Here is a 20,643-nt window from a genome sequence, read left to right on the forward strand (position 1 = left end):
GGAGACAGAGAGAGACTCTGTCTCCAAAACAAAACAAAACACACACAAAAAAGCAGATTGGGGAGGTAAAGTTTTAATACAAATTATCCAAAAATACAGATGAAACTATATACACAGATTAAGTCACAGAAGTATGCTACAATGAGTGAACACTGAGAAAAGGCTGTCTTTTGTTGGATATCCTGTACATCTACTAAGATATCACAAACATCTTGAACAACTGTCAATACTATCAAAATTATAGTAAATCTGGCATAGACACATTGCCTTAAGCTCTACACAGATTTCCCTTGGAAAGCAACACGGTATTAAGTAGCAAGACCTATAAGGATATTCTTATCTTCTGACAAAATATTCTAACCAATTTTTAAAAATCTACCCTAAAGGAGTAACTCAACAAACACACCCCCAAAAATCTTATTCACAAAGGTGGTCACTGCAATGATATTTATCAATAATCTAAATACACTCAATAGTTATAAGCATTTTAACTATAGTTATCAGTTGTGGTACACCAAATCAAAATATTAAAAAGAACCATAAAGGATATTTCTTCTCTTATGCAAGAAGAGATTTCAAGAGACAAAAATAATAGTTTAATACAGTTGTAGTGACTAAAAATATACATACATAGATAACAAGACAAAGAGTGTTACACTTGTAAAACTATTCTGAAATTTTCTTTACATTTTAGGTAATATTTTTATATTAAAAAGAAACCCCCATAAAACCAAATACCCCCCTGAATGCTAGTAAGGATTTTACTGCACAGGGGAAACCTCAAAAAGACTAAACAAATATGGTATGACAAAGAACAAGAAAAATCAAAAGAATTTAAAATTCAGGTTGGCATTAACTAACAGATGTATCACTTCAGGCATGTTATAGGTTTTCTAGATTTCAGAAGTTCTGGTTTAGATGAAAAAGTTTCCTTTCAATAGAAAAATGTTGTTTAAAAAAAAAAAAAAACTCAAAGAGTTTTTTGCTGAAATACCAATCCTTACTTCTGTTAATTTTATATTCACTTAAAATATAGCTTTCAGCATTAAATTATGGCAGTGATTTGATTTATATACCCACATGTTCTAGAAGGCACTACGTTTAAGAAATGGGTTGACTGACTCTCCATTTGATTAAGTTTTCTCGTAGGGATTATGAGATTTAACTGCAAGGACACTTGTCAAGATAAAATGTTTCCACTCTCTAACAAAATCTCAATTCAAAACATTTATCTTTCTTATAGAAAGTCTGAAGAAGAATATGTAAACTAAAATCACCAGTAATGTCACCATCCATATAGCTAACTACTACTGCTATAACAGCCTGTCTTGTTTCTCATGCCTGCAGGTGTATATATTTAAATACTATTCAGCTTTAATATGAATGTTATTGATTTTCTTATAAAAACCTGAATCTTCCTGGAATAATTCAGCTCCCAAATCAAAATCGAAGTCAACAGGCAGCACATTATTAACATGAAAATGTTGTCAAGAACATGAAGTATACAGAGATCAACAGCATAAACATCAGAAAGGGACTGTGGCTGGCCTGCATTCCCAGCCGCACAAAAGGAAGCACTGGATATTCAGGAAGGATCTACTTAAGATCTTGGGAAATTCTGTAATCAAGCTAATATCGAAAAGCAGGCATTTGGACACGTCCTGCAACCCATCATCAATGCAAAGAGATTAAAATATTAATCCCAATCATAGTGTTCCATTTGGAAAAAGAAAAACATAAACACACACAATTTCACCTAGCTCCTTAAATGCCGGCGCTCTCCCTTGAGACAAAATGAACACTTCCTATCCTGCAGTCTAAAAGGCTGCAAACACAGAGGGTAGAGACACATTAACAAACACTTCAGAAATATTAAATCCGCATAATAATTTCAGCTTCATTATTACTACTGCAGTGGTTTACATCATTAGTGTTTTTAGAAAACTAAAGCATGACTCAGATATCTGCTATCCAATAGGCAACTGCAAAAAGGATGAAAGAACTTAAGACTCTACTACCTAGAAAATAGGGATTATCATTGAAACTTCCATTTGAATTTTATTTGATGTTCAGATGAACTCAGGGTTTACGCATCCCACAGCCAGAAAGAAAAGAGTAGAAAAGCTAAAGTGGTAGACAGAGTGCCTCTGTAATCCCCTCCTCTCCAAAGCAGGGCCCTAGGGGATTATCTTTTGGCGTAATCTTACAGTTACAGGTAGCAAGGAGGGTTGCTGAATTGTTTTACCCCTGATTGAAACGGCCAGGTGTACAGCATAAAATTACTAACACAGCAATGAGATTCAAATTTGTTATTCACACAAAGCAGGCATCTGATTCATTACTCCACTTTCTGGGCCAGATCAAGTACGTGTGACAAAGAGGCCTTGAATGAAAAGCTAAGACTAAATAGTTTTTATGGGGGTGGTTTTTTCTAGGGTTTAAGAACCAGTGTCTACTAGATTTGTTTTACCAAAAAGTAGAGAGAGGGTTAAAGGGTAAAAACAGAGAGTCACACACTTAAAAACACACAATGAAATTAAACTCTACCTGCAAGTATGTATGTATTTTTACTTTATTCAATTAATGCCATGTCACACCTGCTTGCAATGTCATTTTTTTAAATACATCACATTCATTTGGCTAGAAAAGTCAACAGTTCAGTTTTGGTTAGTTATTCCCTTCCCGACAAACATTAAAATGGGAAGAAAATGCTAACTGGGTGACAGGAATTTAACTTTTATTCCTGGTTTAAAATAGTTTTTGACTTTGTATGACTGATTTCATGTCTCAAGCCCACCCAGCCCCCATTTCAATGATACTGAGCATAGTTTTGCTTAAATTCACCAAAATACTGCTGGCCTATAAATAGTATACTAGCCATTTCCATTAGCTAGCACCATGGCCATAAAATTGTACTAAACAAGGAGTGGAAAGTTCTGAAAATTCCATTTTCACCAAGTTATTGCCGAGGCTTTAATTTCTGCATACGTGGGGCTATGTGCCTCACCTCCCTGCTTCTGCAGGTTGAGGATAAAAGAAAATCTGTATGATCACATGAGAACAATTTTGAACCATTTTTTAAAAGTTTTAATTAGCATAATGCTGTTACAAATCCAATGGTTCCTAAACCTAAGATTCATGTTTACCAACACATGAAAATACCTATCTAGAATTTAAAGAAATATAGCAAATGCAAAAATGCATCTTAAATTCTTATTGTTCAACTTATTTATCCATAGTCCAATTTACTGTAAAAGACCTAACCTGTCAGTGTTTTCTAACACCGTGGGTCAAATATTTCTCGGTCAATATCTATCCCTTTACCTTCTACCCCAAAACCCTTGTCAGGCCAATGAACCACTCACTGTCCCTAGTGACTGCAAAACTTCAAAGAAGGGAAGAGTATTCCTGCTTAAACCAATGGAATGAAGATGTAGCTTGGACTGTGTAAAAAGAAACAGCAATAGCTTACATTTTTAGCATGCCTTTCTTCTGAGAAAGCATTAGCTCTTCACTTAATAGTACACTTGTTTTTCTCATCACTTCAGTAAAGTAGGATGAGTAAGGAAAGGGTAAAGGAGCAGGATCATTTTACAAACAGAAACTAACACACAAATAATGTGTTACTTGTTAATTGCCATAGAAGCAATGCTTTTGCTAAACAAAACCCTCCTTAACTTCAAATCTAGTATTTTAAAAAATATTTACCCAAGAAGGAGATTTTAAAAAATATATGCATGTGTCTGCTCATAGGTGCAAAAAAATACAGGAAAGATAATCCAAAACGTACTGAAATTGCTAACCTACAGGAGGTTGAATGAGAAAAGGATATAAAGAGAGAATGTATAACTTTTAGAACCACAATAATGTTTCACATACAAAAATAAAAATTAACAGTAGGAGGTGGGGGAACCAGGGAAGGCTAGAATTGGAATATTGTAGTAACAAACGAACCTAACTGTATTACAAAACAACATAACCATACTGAAAAATTTGGTGGAAGGAAATAACCTATGTAACTTCAAAAAACTGTATTTTGACTGCGTAACAGTTAACATACTGCACAAAAATATTGTACTCTAGTCAGTAAATGTGTTTTTCACAGGGGTATTAGATGACAATTGTGAGACTATATGGGTACTAGGATTAAACGAGCATCAATAAGGAAGGGGGGAAGGCTGCTGTGTTGAACTGGTATGAACTTTTGGTTTTTAATATATATATATAGGCAAGTAGATACAGAAATATAGATGTGTGTGTATGCATGTGTGAGCATAGATACACGTTTCCTTGCTTTGCCTTTTGAGTCATCCTAGAAGCAGTGACACTTACAAAGTAACAATGAGCACCACTAGTACTCAGATTTTAGTTTATAATAAAAGGAACCTGAGCTGGAGTAGGCAAAATACAAGAGTAACCTGGAACATCTAGTAGCAGAAAGTATTTCAAAATATAAGCAGTACATGCTAAAAGGACACAGAAGCCAATCTGAAAGAGCGCCCAGTACCCAAAATTGAGGTAACTGGAGTGACTGTATAACAGTAATAGGTTATAATCTATTAAATAAAATTAATATCCATGGGTGCATCCTGATATTAACAACTGAGTGAATGAATGAGTAAATAAATGAGGGGGGAAGACACCTCTTCCAAACAGAATTCCATTTAATACAGGTAGGAAATAGAACAATCACCCTTCAGTAAACAACACAGCAATAACTGCTATAGGAAAAAGTCATCAGTGAACAATAAAATTATGGGTGAAAATATAATGAGCAACAGAATATTTACATAGTGTCTCCCTATAAGGCAGTCATTTATTCCAGCTGGGCAAAATGGCAAAACCCTGTCACAACAAAAAACATAAAAATTTGCCATGGTGGCACATGCCTGTGATCCCAGTTACTTGGGAGGCTGAGAGATGGGAGGACAGCTGAGCCAGGGAGGTGAAGGCTGGAGTGGTGACCATGACATTGCACTCCAGCCTGGGTGACAGAGTAAGACCCTATCTCTAAATAAATAAATCTATTGTCGTTTATTACAAAGGGGAAAACGCTGATTTTACAGAGGAGAAACCTGTCAGGCACCACCTTAACCAAGGGAACAAACCTATCATCACTATTAGAAACACAAGTCAACATCATGAACCCTCTGTAGTGTAGTGAAGAGTACAGTGTCTTCTGTGGCATTCCTGTAAAACAATGCGTAACCTCTAGTAATGAGAAAACACCAAAAAACACCAATTTGTGGAACGCTATACAAAATAACTGACCAGAAATTTTGTATCCAAGTAACGGAAGACAAAAACTGAGAACTCTCACATACTGAAGGACCCTTAGAGACACAAAAACTAAAAGCAATGACAGATTCTGGACAACAGAAAGGACATTAATAAGAAAACTAATAATACAGAAATTCAAATAAATTGTCTATTACTCTGCATAAATTCAATGTTAATTTCAATGTTAATCAATGTTAATTTTGTGGTTCTGATAACGATTATTGTGGCAAGATGTGTTAACATTAGGGAAAGCTGGGTGAAAATTATATAGAGACTCTGTACTACTATTTGAACACACACACACACTCTCTCTTTCTTTCTGACACAATCTCGCTCTGTTGGCCAGGCTGGAGTGCAGTGGCATGATCTTGGCTCACAGCAAACCTCTGCCACCTGGGTTCAAGTGGTTCTTGTGCCTCAGCCTCCCAAGTAGCTGGGATTACAGGCACACACCACCACACCTGGCTAATTTTTGTATTTTTAGTAGAGACGGGGTTTCACCATGTTGGCCAGGCTGGTCTCAAACTTCTGGCCTCAGGTGATCCGCCCGCCTCTGCCTCCCAAAGTGCTGGGATTTTAGGTCACCATGCCCAGCCTAAAATTGTATTTTAAAAGAACGAAGAAAAAATATATCTAGCATTAAAAAAAAAACTTCATTCATATGTAAATCTGTACAGTCTACAGGTTCCTATCAGTTACAGGATAAAGTACTCAAGATAAATATAGAATCCATTCTGAACTGGCCGAAACATCCAACACTCCATCACAGAAAAGTATTTGCAGTTCCCTGATAATGCTAGGCTCTTTCAAGTCTATGCTGCATTACACATTACTCCCTGCTGGAACTCACTCCCTACACCATCCTTCAGCAAGTCCATAAGGCTCAGAAACAAGTACATCATTCCCTAGGAAGCTACCTTTGCTGATTCCCTCCAGCACTCCCACTATATGCTTACTGGACCAACAAGAAGCACTCAAGAAAAGATAAGACACCTGATTCTACTTACAGAGTTTTTCAGACACAAAGTGCAGTCTGGAACAATAACAACAAGTTTTTACTAACTTTCATTATCTATCAAACATTGCTAAAAGCAAATCATACATTTTAACTTTGTAAGAAGGCTGGAAATCAGGTAGTGGGAGGAGAGTGGGACTCCTCCAATTTGGTTCTTGTTTTTAAAAATTGTTTTGGCTATTGGCCAGGTACAGTGGCTCACGCCTGTAATCCCAGCACTCTGGAAGGCCGAGGCAGGTGGATCACTTGAGGTCAGGAGTTCAAGAGCAGCCTGGCCAACATGGTGAAACCCCATCTCTACTAAAAATACAAAAACTAGCTGGGTGTGGTGGCACATGCCTGTAATCCCAGCTACTCGGAAGGCTGAGGCAGAAGAATCACTTGAACCCGGGAGGTGGAGGTTGCAGTGAGTGAGCCCAGATTACACCCCAGCACTCCAGCCTGAGTGACAGGGTGAGACTTTATCTCCAAAAAAAAAAAAAAAAAAAAAAAAAAAAAAAAAAAAAAAAAATTGTTTTGGCTATTGAAAGTACTTTATGTTTCCATACACATTTGAAAATCAATGTTCAACTGTTACCAAAAACAGCACAACAAGGCCGGGCACGGTGGCTCACGCCTGTAATCCCAGCACTTTGGGAGGCCGAGGCAGGTGGATCACAAGGTCAGGAAATCGAGACCACGGTGAAACCCCGTCTCTACTAAAAATACAAAAAACTAGCCGGGCACGGTGGTGGGCGCCTGTAGTCCCAGCTACTCAGGAGGCTGAGGCAGGAGAATGGCGTGAACCCGGGAGGCGGAGCTTGCAGTGAGCTGAGATCGCGCCACTGCACTCCAGCCTGGGTGACAGAGTGAGATTCCATCTCAAAAAACAAAAACAAAAACAAAAACAAAAACAGCACAACATAAACCAAAAAATCTTGCTGGGATTTTTCACTGGCTTTGCATTGAATCTGTGTGTCTAACATTGACTCTTCTAACGCACAACTATAGCATACATCTCCATTCACTTATGTAATCTTTTTCAGGAGTTTTATGGTTTCAGCAATAAAGTCATTAATGTCTTTTGTTAGACTTATTCCTAAGTATTTTATGTTTCTTGATGCTACTGCAAATGGAACTGTTTCTCTGGGTCATTTTTCAATTGTTTGCTCTAATAAATAAAAACAGAATTGACTTTTATATATTGACCCTGTATATGGAGACCCTGACTAAATTTATAATTCTCATAGGTTTAGGCAATTCCATGGGGTTTCTATGTATTGTAACTTCAAATACAAGCAGTTTGGCCCTATCTTTTCCAATTTCCATGCCTTTCATTGCTTTTTTCTTGCTGTATTGCATTAGCCAAGACAGAGTACAATGTTTTTGTTTGTTTGAGGCAGGTTCTCACTCTGTTGCCCAGGCTCAAGTGATCTCAGCTCAGTGCAACCTCCACTACCTGGGCTTAAGAGCAATTCTCCCACCTCAGCTTCCAGAGTAATGAGAACTACAGGTGCATGCCCCCACACCAGGCTCATTTTTGTATCTTTTGTAGAGGTGGGGTTTCGTCATGTTGCCTGAGCTGGTCTTGAACTCCGAGGCTCAAGCGATCCGCCCACCTTGGCCTCCCAGAGTGCTGGGATTATAGGCATGAGCCACTGTGCCCAGCCTACAATGTTTTTAGGATGTATTTTTTTCCTAATTGTAGGCCAACAAAAAAAGCACTTTCACCAAGTAGTGTGAGTTAGTTAGGCACTGTTTGTTTTTTCCTAATTTTTAAACAGCATCACAGCTCAGGAATCAGGTTGTCTTCACCTTTTGATTTTCACGATTTTGACTACAAAGTTGTGATTCTCATGGCTATTAGTCTCAAAGTTTAATGATTTACTTATTTATTTATTTTGAGACAGAGTCTCACTCTGTTGCCCAGGCTGCAGTGCAGGGCCATGATCTCGGCTCACTGCAATCTCTGTCTCCTGAGTTCAAGAGATTCTCTTGCTTCAGCCTCCTGAGTAGCTGGGATTACAGGCGTCTGCCACCACACCTGGATAATTTTTGTATTTTTTGTAGAGATTGGGTTTCCCCATGTTGGCCAGACTGGGGAAACTTCTGAAACTTCTGCCCTCAGGTGATCCACCCACCTCGGCCTCCCAAAGTGCTGGGATTACAGGCGTGAGCCACCGTGCTCGGCCTAAAGTTTCATACATTTGTAAACTGACTTTTCAAATTCAAAAATCCAGCCATTAAGTTCCTCAACTTTTTCCATCTTATTTTTTCCCCTTTTTCCTCATGACTAGAATATTCTCGTGTTTATTCATATGTATAATAATTTTCTATTGTATACAATGTATGCAATACATTATAGAGACTCTGAATTTAGTTAGCTTTTCCTAAAGAGTGTTTGGAGTCTATTTTGGTTCCCTCCTTAATCCTATGGTGAAAGCCTTAGTCCTGGGAAACATTCTTTAACTCTTTTAAGTGTGAGCTTTTACTGGTTTCAATCAAAGTCCTCTGGTTTTTGCCAAGTATAGCTGGAATTCAAACTCCAAATTCTGCCTTCCCTGCATTAGGCAATGATGATCTTCTCTGCTCAGCTCTTTTAGCCTTCCAATGTTGCTTTCCACTATGTCCTATAAAATCTTCCCTAAATGTGTGCAGTTCAGGGGTAAGCACAAAGATCTGAAAGGGGTTCAAATAGATTGTGGGCCTATGCCCCTCCCCATGTCCCATAGCTCCCTCTTTGCCACTACTCCCTCCTTCAATTTCTACCTACTTGGTAGCCCTGAACTCCATCCTCTGATAACATACAAGCCCATGAGGCAGTGACTATTGAATTCTAGAAGCTCTGGGGCACATGGACTGAGAATGCTCTCTTCTCTTCCTGGCAATACTTTCTGTCTGAAATTTTGCTGACAAATTGTTGAGTAATTTACCTAGTAACATGTACAGGCTCCAAGTCTGTCCTTCTTTGCTCATTACTTTTTCTTAGGCAGGGGAAAGCAGGCTTCTATTTGTTGAAGAGAGAGAATGAGAAGGTGGGGAAGATAAAAGGCATGTTTCAGAACACTAGAGAACAACTCTCAACCGCTTTTTACATTCTCTCTTTCCAAGGGCACACCCTCTTTGTTCAAAAGGAGTCTTAAATTTCACAGAAGCATTTATCTGTACACACATGACTTATCGGCAGCTACCAAGCTAGAGGCCCGTAAGTTTTCTCTCCCTCAGCTAGCCTTACACCTTTAAAACTGCCTTTGAGTCAGAAATAAGAGGAGGTTAAAAAAAAAAAAAAAAGAGGCATTTTTCTAGGCATTCCTCCTTAGGTCTTCCCTTCCTCTAACCCACTGCTCTGTGGTATAAAAACAGTACCCACTTCCCCAACCCAGAAAATATTCCTTGATTTGCTCCATGACTCAAAAAAGGTTCACCCATGCATTCAGTCTCCAGTTCTTTTGCTCATAGGTTGGGTTCTTTTAGAACAACTTAGTTCAATAATATCTGTACTGTATTCAAGACCCAAGCAGATACATACTGGTTCTGTCAATAAACAATCATCCTGTTTGGAAATAAAGCAAAAAGACTATGTATCCTTGCAGTGTAGCACTGGGACATTACCTAACAAGCCCACCTAGGAATCATCTGACTCTCCATAAATTATTTAACTTTGTTTTACCTACTATCTATAATTGATTAGGGCCCAGAAGTCTTACTGGATGTTTATTTTAGAACGCTGACAAGTTAAAGTTGGTGTGCATCTTGTTGAAAACAATGTCCAAAATTACAGCTTTATTGTTCATTAACAATTTTTGTATGCTACTGAGTAATCATATTCCTGCATTCTTCCTTTTTATTTGGTATTAAAATACTGTTAACAGTTTGGTCACCATCATGATTCCCTCGTTATTCAGTAAATCACTATATATTTAGGAATTATGTCTAGGCTGGTGCAGTGGTTCACGCCAGTAATCCCAGCACTTTTGGAGGCCAAGGCCAGCAGACTGCTTGTTCTCAGGAGTTTGAGACCAGCCTGGGAAACATGGTAAAACCCCATCTCTACAAAAAAATACAAATATTAGCCGGACATGGTGGCGCATGCCTGTAGTCCCAGCTACTTTGGAAGCTGAGGTGGGAGGATGGCTTGAACCTGGGAGGTAGAGGCTGCAGTGAGCCAAGGTCACGCCACTGCACTCCAGCTTGGGTGACAGAGTAAGACCCGGTCAAGAACGAATGAACAAACGAAAGAACAAATGAACGAATGAGAAAAAGAGACAAAGAGACAAAGAGACAGAGAGAGAGAGAAAGAGAGGGAAGGAAGGAAGGAAGGAAGGAAGGAAGGAAGGAAGGAAGGAAGGAAGGAAGGGAGGGAGGGAGGGAGGGAGGGAGGGAGGGAGGGAGGGAGGGAGGGGAGGAATTATGTCTAATGTTTTGAAACTATATTTTGACAATTCTAAAGATACTGATTTTTTTTGTTAATTCCAGCTTAGTTTCAGAAATGAGAATACAAAAATTAAACATAATAGAAAATATCTCTGACATTATTATTTTTAAACCACAAGTCTTCAAATATATTTCTGGGTAATAAACAAGTGCAGTCCAGGAGTTTGAGGTTGCAGTGAGCTACAGTGTGCCACTGCACTCCAGCCTGGGTGACAGAGCAAGAACCTGTCTTAACCAAAAAAAAAAAAAAAAAAAAAAAAAAAAAAAGAATAAATACACCTACCTCCATTTGGGGAAAAATTTAATAAAATGGAACACAGGATGGGTACATGTGGGTATGAAAATTTACAGTGGTCCTCTGTCCCGGGTAAACTAATTTATTTATTTATTTTAAGCAAAACTGAGAAAAACCGCTTTCCTAAAATTTAAAACAAAACAAAACAAAAAAATCTGGAGAACAAACAAGCAAAGTTAAATACTGCCTTCTTATACAGAAAAACTTTGTGGCAATTGACGTAGGCATGGCTTTGCAAATATTTGGCATTTTAAAAATTTAAGTCACTTAATAGCTTTTAAGAAACATATGCTCTGCAGCCCATTCTACTAATAATAAACAATGGAAATGTATTGTCCCTGCCCCACCCAGCCCGTCTTCTCTAACACTTTCTGAACGCTTTTCGGAAAGCATGGATATATTCATAAAGGGTAGTTAATTGACAAAAACAGGGACAGGGTAATCTCTCCTTGACAAAAAACTGACAATGTATACTTAGTTGTTTTCATTATTTATTTTACTCAATCCAAAAAGCATTCTATTGCACAACATAGACACTAGAATGGCCAACACAAAGGGAAAGATGGTCTTGACCTTCAAGAACCTTACAATTTAATACACATACAGGAATCTTACAATTTAACACACAAGCGAATAAATGAAGGGCAGGGAAAGGAACAAGCTCCTGAAGAGTGTGTGTGTGTTACAAGTGAATCTGTATAAACTATCTCACAATCACTGTGGACTTTTTAAGATAATGAGAATCAGTAACACAATAAGGGACTGTTATGCCCTGTCCTTCAGAAGTGCTGAGGTGAGAGAAACATGACTATAGGGAAATTACTCAAAAAAGTTTGGAATCCTTAAATTCTATATACAAATACGTAAATATCTACACAGAACCTACTCCCCTATCACATATGCCTGTTTCATGTTTCTTGTACTCATACCATCAATTTATCTGTTTTCTTTCTCCCTTAACAATTTTTATCCTGAATAGACCATTCGCTAAAAGTTTTATTAATAACTTAAAAAAATTCTGTAAACAGCATGCCATGAACTTATATTATAGACTTATATAGTGGCAAAACTTGGCGTTCTGCTCTTTAATTTATTCAAAACTACTTTCCAGTTAAGAACTATCAATCTTCTAGTGTATATTCACATTTATCTCTAGAAACAGTGGCTGGCTTTCAAAACTAGGTGAAAGATCTTTCCAAGATCTGAACATCTCCAATATCTGCCTCAGAGAAAATTTAGTTTCCACCACATCATGCGTTCTTGCTAACAATCATTAAAATAAATAAAAGAACTATAAGGTTGGTTTATTTGCAGATACAAGAACAGCTTGCTTAACTCACCGGCTTAAAAAGCCAGCACTTCATACTAGCCTTATTATCTGAAGCATAATCAAAATAATAAACTACTGTTGTAGGACTTTGGAATTTCTAATTAAGTTATGGAGACTTAAATGAAGAAATATGAATATTCATAAAACCCAGTAACCTTTTAGGCAAAGTAAAAAAGTGAAAGAAATAAACAAATGCTCTTGGAATTCAGAAAGAAAATTAACTATGGTATTGAGAGAAACCAAGAAAGAGAAGGAATCAAAGCAGAGCTAGGATACAGAAGGAAACAGAAAATGACAGTTTAATGCTCATTACAGAATAAGAGTGAGTCACCCATAGAGACCATTTTCAGTGTTCTTGCGAATTTAACCTCTAGTCTAACCTTTTAATGAAAAGGCTGTAATATATTAGAGTGGCCCAGAAAGGTGACCTTATGTCTCAGGTGTCAGAGCCACACCCAGGTCTCCTGATTCCCAATGATACTCCCTAATGCCTTACTTGCTCTGGCTGTAGTGTCTTGAGAGTTGGAGCTGCTTTTAATCCTATTGGTCAGCTACACAGCTGCAGGAGGGGCCCTAGGTTACCTATTCAGAAATTCAGATCTTAAAATGCCATAAGTGATAAAAGTAGATACAGTTCCCCTCCTTCGGCCAATGCAAGGATCCTAGTTACAGAGAAGAAATGGTGTGCCAAGACAACACCCTTAATTCTTACGCATTTCACCCTTTCTATCTTTTATACTTACCAATTTATCAGTCCCATGATCTGTCTTCACCTCAGAACTAAGTGGAAGAAATAAGTCTGTTGTATGCTCTGGGGGAGGTACCTCCCCAAGAACTATCAACCCCTGCAGGATAGAGAGGAGAAAAATAACATAAGTGAGCAGTATAAATTTCAAATTTAATTTAGGAGTTAGTCTCAAAAGGACTGCTGGTGTACTAGAGGCCCCCCTCTTCCTTATCCTATGGTTCAGAAACAAACTATACCAGCGGCAGCTTTGTTTTCCCAAAGAGTTATTTCAACAAGAAGCAGACCCAGGCTCCCCTCTCTGCCACTTGACTAAAATCTGACCTACATGGCTCATCAGCCATTTAGCATATTTATTCATATCTTTCAGATCTGAAACTCTTTACCAGATTATGGCATTTTATACCATATTACTAGACTCCACTAGATTAACAGCAGCAATGCAGTTTTTCTAGACAACAAATGCAGTTTATGAATTACTAAGCTGAAAATGCTACTATTATCAATCATGTACTCCATCAACTATACCTGCACAAACAAAACTCAATGAAACAAATGTGGAACAGTCCCCTACAAGTTATCAGAAACCAAGAGCTTTCTTAAAAGCTGGCCCAAAGGCACCTGTTTTTCATAAGCATAAATATTACTTCAGATTAAGTTCCTGCTTGACAATTTCAAATTCAGACCTTTGGAAGTCATTCCAGGAAACAATTTACATAAAAAGAAATTAAAAATGAACCCACAAGTTCTCCTCACAGTAGGTATAATGAGCCAGGATGGGTAAAGGCAGAAGTTATCTTATTAAGGAAAAAAAAATACTACACATGAATCCCACCACGGATGCAGGATGCAAGAAGAGGTGACAAAAACAAGGCTATGACACTATATAACCGAAAGACTGGGATGCAAGCGATCAGGGCTCCCAAACTCTTTCTCTGGTCGAAAAAAATAGAGATCTAACTAGATTAAGAAGCTCTTAATGGAAATTTTGTATCAGAATCACCTGGTGAACCTTATCAAACTATACTGGCTTAAGTCCAACATCTACTCAGTACCTCTGGGGGTGGGGCCAGGTAGTCTACCTTTTCATGGGGGAAGAGTGCAGGAGGGGGGCAGGGCATGGTGGGTACATGGAGGTGGGTGTCTGTGTCTGTGTCTCTCTCTCTCTCTTCCCTGCTATGTTACCCAGGCTGATCCTGGGCTCCAGCAATCCTCCCACTTCAGCCTCTGGAGTATGTGGGATTACATGTGCCTACCACCATGCCCAGAGCAGGATATTCTACTATTCTTTAAAAGCTCCCCGGTAAGTCCTAAACTTGTAAAGTTGAAAAACACCAGACTTGATTAGTTTGGACTCAAAGAACATCCTAAAGTATAGATTTAGGGGACCAGAGATTGTGACTGTATTAGTCTGAGCTCTCTAGGCCATACAACAGACTCTTACGAGCCACTAAACCAGATGATCCATCCCTGGGGTCCTTGTAACTAAAAAACCAATATGAAATATGAGCTGCAGAAAAGGGGGGAAAACATTAAGAAAGAAAAATAGAATTTTATTTTTTTTTAGACGGAGTTTTGCTCTTGTTGCCCAGGCTAGAGTGCAATGGCACGGTCTTTGGCTCACTGCAACATCCACCTCCCAGGTTCAGGCAATTCTCCTGCCTCAGTCTCCTGAGTAACTGGGATTACAGGCATGTACTACCATGCCCGGCTAATTCTGTATTTTTAGTAGAGACGGGTTTCTCTATGTCGAGGCTGGTCTCGAACTCCTGACCTCAGGTGATCCGCCCGCCTCCGCCTCCCAAAGTGCTGGGATTATAGGCGTGAGCCATCGCGCCCAGACTTATTTCAGCTTTTTAAGAAGAAATATGTATCTCTTTTTCTTTTGAAAGCAAAAGAAGCACTGCCTACCTATTCTGGAATATGACTACACTTAGCCTATACCAAAAATGAGAGGCCCGGCATGGTGGCTCACACCTGTAATCCCAGCACTTTGGGAGGCTGAGGCAGGTGGATCACATGAGGTCATCAGGAGTTCCCTGGCCAACATGGTGAAACCCCATCTCTACTAAAAATACAAAAATTGCCCAGGTGTCGTGGCACATGCCTGTAGTCCCAGCTACTCGGGAGGCTGAAGAAGGAGAATCGCTTGAACTCAGGAGGCAGAGGTCGCAGTGAGTCGAGATCGCACCATTGCTCTCCAGCCTGGGCGACAGACCAAGGCTCTATCTCCAACAACAACAAAAATGAATTGGAGGCTGGGTACGGTAGCTTACACCTGTAAACTTAGCACTTTGGGAGGCTGAGGCCAGGAGTGGGAGACCAGCCTGGCCAACACAGTGAAACCCCGTCTCCAGCAAAAACACAAAAAATTAGCCAGGCGTGGTGGCGAGCCCCTGTAATCCCAGCTACTTGGGAGGCTGAGGCAGGAGAATCGCTTGAACCTGGAAGGCATAGATTGCAGTGAGCCAAGACTGCGCCACTGCACTCCAGTCTGGGCAATAAGAGTGAAACTCCAACTCAAAATTTAAAAAATTAAAAAAAAAAAAAAAAAAAAAAAAAAAAAGAACTGGAGTCTCCTCAGAAACAAGAGAAAGGTCATTAACTAGTAAGCAAGAAACATTTACCCTAGCCTTTAAAATGAGGTTTCTCTGGTTAAAAGAACTTCTGCTTCAAAATACTTTCTTCCCTAAACAAAAGCATAAAATACACCTTACAAACTATCATGTCCAAGTAAAAACTATTTGCAAAAGACAGCTATCTTGTACATCACTGCCTTCTAAAAATGTTGTATTCAACAGACACTCCCTGCTTAAGGGCCCAAACTGCCTTCCTGTTTCCTGTATAAAGCAAGTCAAAAATCATTTTAGTATTCAAATTTTCCCATAACCAGTTCCTTTTTTTAAGATCGATTTCCAACTACTTTCCCCAAATATCTCTGTTAGTGTTATACCAATTGCATCATCTCCTAGACAAATGTTTCAATGTATGTGAAGCTGTTGCTGCTGCTGGAGGTAGGGGTTATTAGTCAGTTAAAGGTTTAAAAAAAAACTGAATTAACGGTTAAAACATAAGCTGTTCATCTTTATTCATACTGATTTTTATATTTTATCAGTCCAAATTGCCGTTCATCCTTCCAAAGAGATTTTCAACAAGTCCCACCTCCTTCCAAGAAAATGCCCTGGTTAATGAGTTCCTACTTGCTTTATCCATACTGCCAGACGACCTAAAGCATGGTGATTTTATCTTACATTCTGTGTATTTAAATCTCATTTCCACAGCATTCATAATCTTATGCCACATTATTTATTTCACTTACTATTGCCTCAGTTTCTTGTTTGTTGAGACAGGGTCAAGCTCTGTCACCCAGGCTGGAGTGCAGTGGCATGGTCACGAATCACTGTAATCTCCCTCTCCCGGGATCAAGTGATCCTCCCACCTCAATCCCATAAATAGCTGGGATAACAGGTGCATGCCACCATATCCAGCTAATTTTTAAATTTTTTTTTTTTTGGTAGAGATGGGGTTTCACCAAGTTGCTCAGGCTGGTCTCGAACTCTTGGACTCAAGTAATGCACTTGCCTCGAGCTCCCAAAGTGCTGGGATAACAGGTGCAAGCCACCACACCCAGCTAATTATTCTATTTTTTGGTAGAGATGGAATTTCACCACGTTGCCCAGGCTCATCTCAAACTCCTGGACTCAAGCAATCCACCTGCCTCGGCCTTTCTTTTTTTTTTTTTTGAGACGGAGTCTCGCTCTGTCGCCCAGGCTGGAGTGCAGTGGCCGGATCTCAGCTCACTGCAAGCTCCGCCTCCCGGGTTTACGCCATTCTCCTGCCTCAGCCTCCCGAGTAGCTGGGACTACAGGCGCCCGCCACCTCACCCGGCTAGTTTTTTGTATTTTTTAGTAGAGACGGGGTTTCACTGTGTTAGCCAGGATGGTCTCGATCTCCTAACCTCGTGATCCGCCCGTCTCGGCCTCCCAAAGTGCTGGAATTACAGGTTTGAGCCACTGCGCCCGGCCCTCGGCCTTTCAAAGTGCTGAATTACACGTGCAAGCCGTTGCACCCAGCCTTTAATTGTTAACTTATGTTAGTTTCTTGAAGATGTGGACAAAATACAAATATATTTAAATGCCCCATGTCTCCTAGCAGAGTCATACACCAAGAAAATAAATGCATAGCAAATATTTGTCGAGTTGTATAAATTTTCTTCTAACAGGAAAATATTAAGTTTATAATAATTATAGCCAGAAGATAAATCCAACAATTAGATATAAAATTACTCCTTCAATTTTTTTCAGTTATATGAAAGGATACAGTATTTTCCAAAGGGAAGAATTTTTCCTTAAACTACAGAATAATTTCGAAATACAACCCTCAGAGAGACGATGGAGACACCTTCTCCTAAAAGAGTATAATAAAACTTGGTAGGAACCATCTATTCATCGACATCATTTTATAGACCCACAGAGGATGTAGGTCAAAGCTTATGTCTCTACAGGCCAACACATGGCAGAACTGGGGCAAAAGGCTGGATCTAACTAATACTTCACTTCTTTTGTGTTCATTTAAATCAGTCATTTATCCACTCATCAGCATTTGTTAGGTGCTAAGGATACAAGAAAAAATAAGAGACCTATCCCTCTCCCCTAACCCATCCTTCAAAGTGCTTATTACATTCTAATACTGGGGGCAAAGAAAAACAATGTAAATAGATAAATGTTATGTACTATATTAGAAGGTATTAAATGTTAAAGAGAACAAAATACAGGATAGTGAGGGGATTAAGAAGTGGAAATGGTGAAGGAGGTCGTGACGGCTCATGCCTATAATTCCAGCACTTTGAGAAGCCAATGCAGGAGGATTACTTGAGGCCAGGAGTTCAGGACCAGCCTGGGCAACATGGCAAAACCCTATCTCCAACACACACACACAAAAATAATAAAAATTAGCCGGTGTAATGTCACACTTGTAGTTCCAGATATTCAGGAGGATCACTTAAGCCCAGGAGAGAAAGAGAGATACAAGTGCAAGGGGATACTACAGGCGTATGCCACCACCAAAAAATATAGTTTTTTATATTTTTAGTAGAGAAGGGGTTTTACCATGTTGCCCAGGCTGGTTGTAAACTCTTGGGGCCAAGAGATCTACCCTCCCTGGCCTCCCAAAGTGCCAGGTTGCAGGCATGAGCCACTGTGCCCTGCCTGAATGTTTATTTGAAGACAGAATCAACCAGCTATGCCAATGTGCTTACAAGATAGGAGGGAAAATAGTCAGAGACACTGCCAAGGTTTCTAGCTTCCACAACCAGAAGAATGGAACTCCTCTTAATTTGTTCAGAGGACATTTGAATACACATTAGTTTTAATTAAACCTATTTTTGAAAATATGTGCTCAAGTGTTACAATGATGCAACCAACAGTCATCCGTACACTGTCCATTGCCCCCAAGATATCTAAGTTCACTGTGGCGTTCAAAACCAAACACTGGATCCTCTAATTTAATCGGTACCTCATACCAAAAAGGATGAAAACAGCTAAAAAGAGGCTGAACAAATAAAAAGCATCCAAGTAGGTAAGAGTCATTCATGCAGGTAGCATCTATTGAGTGGCTACCCTGTGCAAGGTAGTGTGAAAACACAATAATAAAATAAAAACAGAGTCTACCATAAGGAGTTTATGTTCATCTAGCTTTGAACAGACAAGGAGACAAAGTATTACGACAGTACTATAACAGAAGTTGAGAGAAGGTGATATCAGAGCAGAAAAGAACCTAACTGAAGAGACTGATGAAAGTGAGGCTTTACAGAGGAGGTCTACATAATTACTTAACAATCCCCCAAATATACTTAATATATTTTGAGCTATAGTTATTCATTAATTATGCACTTAATAACTTTGCCCTTTTCTGTATACAATGTTTCATTATGCCACAATAACATTTATTTGGGATAAAGTTTACTCACGTTTAATAACCATGAAAAGAAAGGTTAGTATTAGCTGAGAAAACTTCGTAACGTTTGACTCCACACCTCTCATGGCTCCCCCAACGTGGGCTTTCCTAACAATCCAGGTTTAAACTGGGTCAATGTTGAATAGCTGTGGCATTAGCCTGGGGGCAGTGAACTTAGAGCCACTGTACTATGAAATAGCAACTTACAGAAGCCGAAGAAAAAGGTCAAGAGTCTCCTTTTCCTTCACCATGTCCCGAGTCAGAGCCAGGATCATGCTTAGATTGCACAGGCCTAGAAAACTCCAAGGCTGAAGCAAGCTTCTGCTTTACACAAGGACCAAAGGAATTGGAATAGGTCACAGTTACATGCAGCCTTAATACCTCCTAAATGATTCCTCTGTGGATGGACCCTCTCTTAACTGTATTTGCAATACAGCTAACAGGCAATTTCACATACTTCCTTACATCACTCTATCAGGTCAATCTTCCCTATGCATCTCAAGATAAACCAGTGACCCCACTGCAGACCAGTTCCACAAGAATAACCCTGGGCTACCTTGAAAAGATAAGTTGTCTACAATGCTTTAAAAACCCTATTAAGATGAGAACCTCAAGAGCTTTACGAAAATTTTGAAGAGAAAGGTGTTCTAAGCTTCTGCAGTTCCCATTCAGCTCTTTCCCTATTCAAAAGTTTCAATACTCTTCCACCTTCCATCTTCTTAACATTTCCATCCTCAGCTACAGCTGTGCAATCTCAAAGAGTAGTCAGAAGAGGGGATTTTAAAAAACAACATAAGAGTCAAGCCAGTGCTTCTGGGAGGCCAAGGCAAGGAGGATCACTTGAGGTGATCACCTGGATAACACAGTGAGACACCATCCTTTAAAAAAAGAAAAAAACCTTTAACAATTAGTCAGGCATGGTGGGACTCGCCTACGGTCCCAGCTACTTGTACTTGCAAGGCTAAGGTAGAAGGATAGCTTGAGCCCAAGAGTTTCAGGTTACAGTGAACTATATGATCTGGCCATTGCACCTCAGCCTGGGCAACAGAGCAAGACCCTGCCTCTTAAAACCTGCTTAGTCCCTATTCTTTCCCCTTATTTATCAGGTGTGAAATTTCAATAAATATGTTTCAGTGAAATGATGAAAAGGACAAAACAGTAAAATATGTTAGGAAAAAAAAAATGCTTTTGAATCAGATAAAAAATCCTGAGTTTAAATTTAGCTCTGCCTTTTACAAGCTTCTGAAGATTTACTCTGATCATTAAACAAACATACATGAATAAACTTTTAATTAGTATATACTCAAGGTACATATATTGTTTTCCTTTCCCCTTCTAAAGCATGGAAGAGTTTCTTTTTAAAAAACAAGCTGACAAACTATGAAAATTAAAAGAGCACAAAAGCATGGAGAAGTAGTACAGAAGGGTTCCCAGAAATTGTATTCTTTCTCCAGAGAGTAACATTATCCCCAAAAGGGACTCACTCCACAGCTTGGAAGGTAATACCTACCTTCTGACAGAACAGAAACTGGTGTCTGCATCCTAGAATCACCTAGCAGTAGTCACAAATACCTTTTTTTTTTTTTTTTTTTGGTAATACGCCACTTAAA

The 20,643-nt window shown here is 39.2% G+C and overlaps 1 protein-coding gene across 18 annotated transcripts in view; it reads right to left on the minus strand.

Annotated features, from left to right (window-relative positions):
* Positions 1 to 20,643, minus strand: part of KANSL1 (KAT8 regulatory NSL complex subunit 1) — a 198,619-nt gene that overhangs the window by 37,740 nt on the left and 140,236 nt on the right. For 15 of the 18 annotated variants that reach the window (XM_050763686.1, XM_050763682.1, XM_050763674.1 and 12 more), the window contains one exon: positions 13,077 to 13,178. The exons of the other annotated variants lie outside the window; for them this stretch is intronic. In XM_050763686.1, coding sequence (XP_050619643.1) covers positions 13,077 to 13,178 — 102 coding nt within the window. The remainder of the gene's footprint in view (positions 1 to 13,076; positions 13,179 to 20,643) is intronic. 18 annotated transcript variants of the gene reach the window in all.

The sequence above is a fragment of the Macaca thibetana genome, chromosome 16 (assembly GCF_024542745.1).
Source record: "Macaca thibetana thibetana isolate TM-01 chromosome 16, ASM2454274v1, whole genome shotgun sequence".
NCBI lineage: Eukaryota > Metazoa > Chordata > Mammalia > Primates > Cercopithecidae > Macaca > Macaca thibetana.